The sequence below is a fragment of the Octopus bimaculoides genome, chromosome 23 (assembly GCF_046866305.1).
Source record: "Octopus bimaculoides isolate indiv1 chromosome 23, ASM4686630v1, whole genome shotgun sequence".
Lineage (NCBI taxonomy): Eukaryota > Metazoa > Mollusca > Cephalopoda > Octopoda > Octopodidae > Octopus > Octopus bimaculoides.
Genome location: NC_142950.1, coordinates 31,765,708 through 31,775,439, shown reverse-complemented (window position 1 = coordinate 31,775,439; position 9,732 = coordinate 31,765,708). Strand labels below are relative to the sequence as shown.

General features: G+C 36.0%; 1 protein-coding gene across 15 annotated transcripts in view; it reads left to right on the top strand.

Moving 5' to 3' along the window:
• LOC106870412 (otoferlin) overlaps positions 1 to 9,732 on the top strand; it is a 532,367-nt gene that overhangs the window by 309,515 nt on the left and 213,120 nt on the right. For all 15 annotated transcript variants that reach the window (XM_089340507.1, XM_089340505.1, XM_089340502.1 and 12 more), the window contains one exon: positions 1,919 to 2,089. In XM_089340507.1, the coding sequence (XP_089196633.1) occupies positions 1,919 to 2,089 (171 nt within the window). The remainder of the gene's footprint in view (positions 1 to 1,918; positions 2,090 to 9,732) is intronic.

Here is a 9,732-nt window from a genome sequence, read left to right as displayed (position 1 = left end):
TCTGTTGGTTGGTTGGTTGGCTTGTTGGCCAATTGGATGGATGGATGGAGGGAGGGATGGATAGGTGGATGGTGAAGTCTCTTTCTTACACAAGAAAAGAATAGTTGTTCTGTTCGCCAAAGCTTTTTAATTGCACTTCACTTAATAATTTGCTATTAGTTAATTAGTTAGTTACTTAGTAGTAGTGGTGGTGGTGGTCGTCGTCGTCATCGTCGTCGTCGTAGTGGTAGTGGCTGTGGTAGTGGTGATGGTGGTGGTGGTGGTGGTGGTGGCTGTAGTGGTGGTGGTGGTCGTCGTTGTGGTAGTAGCAGTTATGGTGGCAGCAGTGGTAGTGGTAGTAGCAGTAGTAGTGGAGGTTGTGATAGTAGTAGTAGTAGTAGTGGTGGTGGTATTGGTGGTGGTGGTGGTCATGGTGGTCATGATTTTCATGGTAGTAGTAGTATTGTGGTGGTAGTAGTAGTAGTAGTAATAGTAGTGTGGTGATGGTGGTAGTGGTGATTGTGGTAGTAGTGGCTGTGGTGGTAGTGGTGGTGGTGCTGGTGGTGATTGTGGTAGTAGGGGCTGTGGTGGTAGTGGTGGTGGTGGTGGTGGTGGCTTTGGTGGTTGCAGTGGTAGTAGTGGTAGTGATAGTGGTGGTGATGATTGTGGTAGTAGTGGTTGTGGTGGCAGTAGTGGTGGTGGTGGTAATGGAGGTTGTGGTAGTAGTAGTAGTAGTAGTAGTAGTAGTGGTAGTAGTAGTAATTTTTGTTTTTAATTTTGATTAAAAAACCTCGAATAAGCATTTGGACATGGAATTAAGTAATGCATGTCATTGCTAATTTCTGTTCATTTGATAGAGAATAATAAATGAAATCAGAAAATGTACCACTTGAAGTTTGTCTGCTTTTTTTTTTTTTTTAATGTTTTCAAACACCATTTCTTTGAGATAAGATTTTTTTTTTTTTTCAAAGATAATGAAATTATTAACTCTGCTGCAAAAGCAACAACAAAAACAACAAGAAAATGCAAAACAAAAAACAAAGCAAATAAAAACACTTAATTAAAAGTGACCTCCCTCCCTCCCTCCCTCATTCTCTCTGTTTCTCTTACAAACATGCACACACATATACATACATACATATACCATACATACATATACATACACACATACATGTATTCTTACACATATATGCATTCGTGAGATTTTGTCTATCAAACAAATTTTATATTTGCTTTTTTATTTTTTTTTTTGTTTTTGTTTTTTTGTCTCTTTGATTAAGTTCTTGGTAACTCACCATTCCTCAAAGGGAAACAGTCTAGACAGAGATATGTTCAGAGATATTTCTCAGCAACCCAACCTTTAACATTCTGATAAGCCGAAAGAAACTCTTTTTGGCAGAAATGATTTCCATTCTGGTCTCTTTATTTTTCTGTTCTCACTCCAAATCCATTTCATTTTCATCCTCAGGTCTTTTCTTCTTCTTTCTTCCTTTCTTTCTTCCTTTCTTCTTTTCTTTCTTTATTTATTTATTCATTTACTTATTCAGCCATGGTTGTGTGGTTAAGAAGCTTGCTTCCAAATCAGGTGGTCTTGGGTTCAGTCCCACAGCATGACACCTTGGCTAAATGTCTACTATAGTTCCTGGGGCCAACCAAAGCCTTCTGAGTGGATTTGGCAAATGGAAACTGGAAGAAGCCATTGTGCATACATATATTTATTTATGTATGTATACATGTGTATATATATATATATATATATATATATATATATATATATATATATAATGTATGTATGTATGACATATATCTGTATGTACACACATATATATATATATATATGTGTACATAATTCGATAATGTATTCCTAGATGCCCCATGTACATTATGTCGTTGTCCATTGTCGAATAGTCATATTTATTCCTGATCCCTTTTCTTTCAGATGCTTTGAAATCGAAGCTACATTCCCGGTGGAATCCCTCCTTTTGGTTCAAGTATATGATTGGGATCTGGTCGGCCTCGATGATCTTATTGGAGAATCAAAAATAGATCTCGAGAATCGCTTCTACAGCCGTCATCGGGCAACCTGTGGCATCAGCAAAAAATACGAATTGTAAGTAAATTATTTTTTTCTTAACAGTAATTATATTTTATCAATGATGATTACATTTTCTTTGTGTCTTTTTACCCAAAAAAGTGTGTCTATGCAATCACATAGTTCCGGATTTCAGTTCCAGCAAACAGCCTCTTTTGTTACAGCCACCAGGCAAAGGAAAACCGCTTTGCTTGCCTGACTGAAGGAGGGTGGGAGGGCGAATAATAATAATAATAATAATAATAATAATAATAATAATAATAGAAAAAACTACAAAGACCTGGAAATAGAGGTAACTCGAATGTAAAATCTAAAAACAGAAACAATTCCTATCATAGTAGGTGCCTTAGGTATAATAAAAAAATATTCAGACAAATACATAACAAAAACACCAGGACTTACAAATATATATAACATACAGAAAATTGCACTACTGGGCACAGCACACATCCTACGCAAAACACTTTCAATACAGTAACCATAAGAGCACCACAGCAAACCACAGCACATACCTAAGGCGCACAGAGCTGCGCTCGGTAGTGAAGTGAAAGCACGTTATAAAAATAAAACTACTGAACAATAATAATAATAATAATAATAATAATAATGATAATGTAAAAAAAATTTCTTCATAAATTCTTTGGTTTCAATATAATTTTTTGTTTTATATTTCTTCTTAATTTGCATTATTTATTTTTTTTTCTGCTGTATTCTTCAGTCTTCTTCATCTCTGTGTCACTCATTCATACACAGTTCTTTCTTCTTCATCATATCTTCCTTTTTTTCTCTTCTTCCTCTTTACCATTATGATATTCATCTTTTTGTTTTTTTGTTTTTTTTTGTTACCTTTAGAAACCAAAGCAAGAAGCAATGTGCATTGCATGACTTTTTTAAGTTTTATAGACAACATAAACCATTTGAAAAAATATTCTCTATGAATTGACGTCTGTAAGGAATGTGTTGTTCGTTCGTTATATATGGCTTGAAATGTAATTTGAGTACCTGCATCTTTTCCTCTATATATGGATCTGTGTGTGTGTGTGTGTGTGTGTGTGTGTGTGTGTGTGTGTGTTTGTGTGTGTGTGTGTTTGTGTGCGTGTGTTTGTGTGTGTTTGTATGTGTGTGTGTGTGTATGTTTGTGTGAGTGTTTGTATATGTGTGTGTGTGTGTGTTTGTGCATGTGTGTGTGCATGTGTGTATGTATGCGTGTTTGTGTATATTTGTGTGTGTGTGTGTTTGTATTAGTGAACTGCAATATTTGCGTATGTGTACATGTTAGTGAACTTCTATACATGTGTGTGTGTTTTTTTCGTGTTTTTTTTATTTGAGTTTGTGTGCATGTGTGTGTTAGTGAACTGCTATATGCATGTGTTTGAGAATTTACATATGGCTGTGTATGTGTGTGTGTGTTTGTGAGTTTACATGTGTGTGTATGTTTGTGAATTTATATGTATATGCATGCCTTTGTTAATGAACTGCTAGGTGTGTGTGTGTGTGTGTGTGTGTGTGTGTGAGTGAAATTCTATATGTCTGTGTTTGTGAATTTCTGTGTGAGGAGGGTGATGCTGATGTGTGTGTGTGTGTGTGTGTGTGTGTGTGTGTGTGTGCATGTTGGGTAAATTCTATGCATGTGCATTTGTGTGCATGAGTTTCTGTGCATGTGTGTGTGTGTGTATGAGTGTGTGTTAGTAAACCTTTCTATGTGTGTGTTTTTGAATTAAGTGTATGTGTGGGCGTGCATGCATGTGTGTGTTTATCATTCTATTTGTGTTTGTCCATCACCTCACCACCTGATAACCAGTGCTGGTTTATTTACATCCTCATAATTTAAGCCATTTGGCAAGAATTGAACAACAGAATAAGTATCAGACTTTAGAAAGAAGACGAAAACAGTCAAGGGAAATAACCCATTTACCCAGATTTTAACTGCCAAAGGAAATAAACCATTCATTTTCCAAAATTTACCTAATTGCCTAATGAGTTGGGAGTTATGTAACGTTTTATGCAATTTAGCTCATTCTATCTATGCTTATGTCAGAATAACAACTCCTAAAGAAACAATTGTAGCAAATACCAGATAACATATTCACTTGTTTTTATTACACACACACACACACACACACTTATAGCACTTAATGTACACAGCATAAAGGTGTGAGCTACCAATAGTTTCTTACCATGAAGACATACAACTAGGCAGGTTTTTATAACATGCCTTATGTCTCCAAGGGGTTTCTTTCAGATTCCATTTCCAAAATTCACTCACAAGGACATTGACCAACACAGGGCTATAGCAGAAGACACTCACCCAAGATTTAACACACTGTGGGATTGAACCCAGAGCCATGTGTTTGGGAAACAAATATCTCACCACACAGCCATGCCTGCACCTTTCCCCATATATATTCTACACTATCCATAACTACATGCCAGTACATTGTTACATTATCGAATACCTTCTCAGAAAGCTTGATTCAGTGTACTGTATACCATATCTATGTAGAAATGAGTGACTGTAACTCTAGGTTTAACATAAATCCACTCATTATATTGAAGTGTGTATCTTGGGTCTTATATTTCTTAACTTCTCACCTTTCCTCACTCAGACTTGCTTGTGTTGTTGTTGTTGCTGTTGTTTCGTTTTTATTTTAGTTTTTTTTGCTGTTTTTTTTTTTTTCTATTTTATTGTAATTTGTTTCCTTTTGAGATTCTTTGATTTTTACAAATTTCTTGAAAGTCGAGATCGTAAACTTAGATGAAGCTTTATTTAATGAAATTGATAAAACATTCGTAAATCTCTAAGATGCTACTTAATATATCATTTCTGTTGACAAATAGCTGTACAATCAATATGTGCTATGTGTGTGTGTGTGTGTGTATATATATATATATATATATATATACATTTACAGATACAGGTATAAGCATATAGGTGTGTGTGTCTATGCGGGTGTGTTTGTGTGTGTGTATGTGTGCATGTACGTATATATATATATATATATATATATATATATATATATATATATATATATACATACATAATGCATGTACGCATAATATACATACAAATACACACATTTATATAAATATATAGACACAAATATATATATACATTTATGCATACATACATACATATATATGTATATATAGGTGTACATGTGTGGGTAGTGTGTATTTCAAGTGTGTTTGGGTATATACATGCGCATAATGCTACACATTTTACATAATACTACACAAATATACATTCACACACACACACACACACACACACACACACACACACACACTAACACACACACACATTTCCTATTCTACCAATCACAAAGTGTTCTTTTAAACAACCAATCAGAAGCAAAGACAACAAATAAACAAAACCACAAAAACTGAACACATACAAAAAAAAACACGAAAAAATACATAGCTTATCCAAAGCTGTGCACCAATCACAATGAACATTTGAAGAGAAGACAGCTTAACAATGAGGTCACATAACCTCAAACATCGCTAATGCAGGAACTACATATATAAACTTTCACTAACAGCTAGACAAGACATCAGAAGAACTTATATTAAGAGGCATTGAACATTAAAATATATAAATATAGAATACCATGTATAAATAGAGTAGAATTATATTTCTAATAATATACTTGTTAGAGATGAACTAATGCCTGTCTAAACACATACCAACATGTATATATGCATGTATGGCAACGTGTATACATGTGTGTCTGTAACACCTTGTGGCTACAACAGCATGTAAGGCTGACATTGAATGACTCTGTGAGTAAATGAGCGGTTGAATGATGATATCTTGAGGTGTATGGCTCAGTGCTTAGAGCATCGGGCTCACAACCATGTGGTAGTGAGTTCAACTGCTGGTCTTCCATAAACAACCTTGCCTGGACTTGAGCCTTGGAGAGAAACTTTCTTGGTGTAATTTTATGGTCATTCATGACCAAAGAGGGTCTTTATCATATCATCATCGTCGGTGTTTAACGTCTGTTTTCCATTCTGGCATGGGTTGCACAGTTTGATCTGCACAATCTGATCTGGCAAAGTTTCTATAGCTGGATGCCCTTCCTAACGCCAACTACTCCGAGAGTGTAGTGGGTGCTTTTACGTGCCACTGGCATGGGGGCCAGTCACGTAGTACTGGCGACGACCATGCTCAAAAGGTGTTTTTTATGTGCCACCTGCATGGGAGCCATTCCGGTGGCACTGGCAACGACCACACTCCAACGTCATTTTTTACATGCCACCAGCACATGTAAGGCGACACTGGTAACTATCACGCTCGAATGGTTCTTTTTACATGCCACCAGGACGGGAGGCAGTCAGCAGCCTTGACAACGATCATGCTCAAATGGTGCTTTTACATATATATATATATATACTAGAGAGAGGGAGAGAGAGAGATTTTGAAAAATGCTATGATGAAAATATTTTTCATGTCAATTCAAATAACATTGGAAATGATTAAAAACAAACAGAAAAGTAAAAACAGTTTAAGCAAAGAAGAAAATGAATGGAATTAACTGACAACCTAAAACATTACACAAACATACACAAACTTGAATGTGTCCTACCCAAACTCTGACAAACACATATATATATACATACGAAAATACACACCTAGACCTTCTCAATAACTCTTTAGATGACTAAATAAATAAATAAATGAGAGACATTAATTCTAGCAGCATTCACCAAATGCTGCCCTAAACATTGGCAAAGTGTCAGAACAGGCTTAATTGATTAAATGCTAGGACCTTCAGTAGTTGTAGCAAGTTCAATCCTCGTTGACAGCTGATATTTCATTTTATTCAGCTGTTATAGGAGATGCAGTGAAAATGCCACCAGCACATTCTCCTGGGGTAATAACTGGCACCTTAGACCTCTTCACCTAAAGATGGCACTCACTGTTCAGTGTTGAAATAGGTTATGAAAATGTTTTTATTCATATTGTGGAAATTCGTGAAAATAAAACTGGTAGTCGTGGCTGCATGGTAAGAAGTTTACATCTCAAACACAACGTTCTGGGTTCAATCCTACTTGATGGCACTTTCGGTAAAAGTGACTTCTACTATAGTCTGGAGCTGACCAAAGCCTTGTAAGTGGATTTCATAAGTGGAAATTGAAAGAAGCCTATCGTATACACACACGCACATACACACACACACACACACACACACACACACACACACACACACACACACACACATATATATATATATATATATGAAAGGTACTGGTATCCAGAAGACCCAATATTTCCCTCTATTCAATCATCTCACATCGTTTCTGATGAAGTGATATCCCTAATATCGTAAGCTTTAAAAAAAAACAAGTAGTGGGGTTGATTTGTTTAACAAATCCTTCAAGGCAGAGCTCCAGCATGGCCACAGTCTAATGACTGAAACAAATAAAAGATGATAAAAGAATGCAAAAGTGGGGGAGTGAAACTCTTCAGCAAGCAACTCGCATATACATTCATACAACAGGCTTCCACACAGTTTCCACCTACCAAATTCACTCAAAGGCACTGCTCCACCTGGGACACTTTCCGAAGGTGCTGTGCAATGGGACTGAAACTGAAACCATATAGGCTGCAATGTGAGATTCTTAACCACACAGCCACGCCTGCATCCACAAGCTATCCAAATGAAGGAGTGAAAACAGGAGTAAGGGAGACAAAACAATGGTTTACACTTAACCATCCTCTATTCTTTCCTGATAAAAGGGTTAAGGCTCTTTAATCAAGAGATAACGAAAGATGGTGATGAGCTGAGGTCTTTTGTATAGATATGTGGAAGGGATGCAACATGGAATTGTTAAAGTAACCAGTTCACTTCATGCAGTTTGAATTTATAGCTGATAAATGGATTCAGTTTATTAATGAAGATAGCCCCCTTAATCCTCAAATAACCAATGTTCCATTCTGTTGTCTTGAGGGTAACTATGGTGCCTTGTGAATCACATTTCTCCAGATGTTTCTCAATTGATGTGTTTGTGCATATTTGCTATTTGCATCTGATGCATCTGATGAAAGAGTTGCCACGTTAATTGCAGACTATATTGCACACTACTTAAGCTCTTGAGTACATATCTGTATTGTTGAAGTTGCATTGACTAGAGTGCACATATCATTTTCACTTCTTTGTGTTGGTTTATAAAATGATTTTAACAACTTTATCCTGTTTACAGAACAAAGCATTACAATGCTTCAAACTACACTAAAGCACTTACCAGTCCAAGACTTCAACAGAAAACATTAGCTCAAAATGTTCCACATAGAGATTTGAACCCAAAGCTTTGTAGTTAGGAAGTGAGCCTATTAACTACATTACCATGTGCTTCCTTACAGTTTCTATCCACAAAATGGTTAGTCTTTGATTTCTGTAGAAGACACTTTACTTAACTCTTTAGTATTTAAACCAGCCATATCTAATCAAAATACTCTACCTGTTTTATTTTCAAACTGGCCAGATCCAGCCTTTCACACTTACCCTACAATGTTATTCTAAGAATAAACAATCACGTTACTGATATCTCAGAGTTACAAGGTGATGCAAGTTTAATCAAAATCAATGTGAATAAATAAGCATCACATTCGACAGAGAAATCTGAATGCTTAAAGGGTTAAAGCGTCATGCAGTGGAATTGAACTTGAGACCAGATAGCAACAAAATGAATTCCATATCCGCACAACACTGTCTGCACCCTGAAATTTAGCAGCAACAGCAGCAGCATATGAGTCAGGAATTAAAAGCTTTTCCACAGCTGAGGTGTTTCGCCCTGTGCCTCGTGTGCCTCGGTGTGTATGCATAACACCCATCACAGGGGAATCGGTACAAAATATTTCTAGACAGGCAGGATACCTGAGTTTGTATAACACCATGTGTAGGAGTCAATATATCTCCCATTTCTTGACTTAACACTACAGAATCTGAATTAAGTAACTGGGCCCCTCGGACCCTTGAGGTTTCTGAAAAAAGATTAATTTTTATTTATTATTATTATCTCTTAGGTTTTAAATGTTTTTTTTTCCTTTTTCTGAACAGGAAGTGTTAAAGAGAAAGAGAAGTAGAGAAAAAGTGAAGAACAGAGACAAAAAAAAAAAAAAAAAAAAAACCTTTAAAAACATTAGTTTCTATAGTGATCTAAGTAAATGGATGGGTAGCAGAGGGTGAATAGATGGGGGTTTCATTTAGTTCCTTGTTTGGAACAAATATGCTATAGAAGAAAATGTTGTGAAAGGTTGAATAGGAAAAGGGTGGAGGTTTGAGTCTGTAGTGAGATATATATAAGGATAACAGTGGGTGTATATAAGGTGTATATGCTATATAAATAAACAGTTGACTCCAGCTTCCCATTTACTCATGTGAGGTTGGTTGGTTGGCATTTATGAATAATCTTTCTATACATCAGTTATTTTGGGTTTTGCCATGGTCTTTTTTTTGTTTTTTTTTTCTCAATTTTTTTTTTTATATGTATGAAAAGAGGGGGTGAAAACCCCACCAAAAAACAACAAACAAAATATAGAACTGTGTTGACCTTAAAGAAAAGGGAAGTGTGGTTGATGTTGTTGTTGGTGTTGTTATTGTCATTATTGCTGTAGATATTTACTGTAGTTGGCGCGTATTTGCTCAGTGTTATTG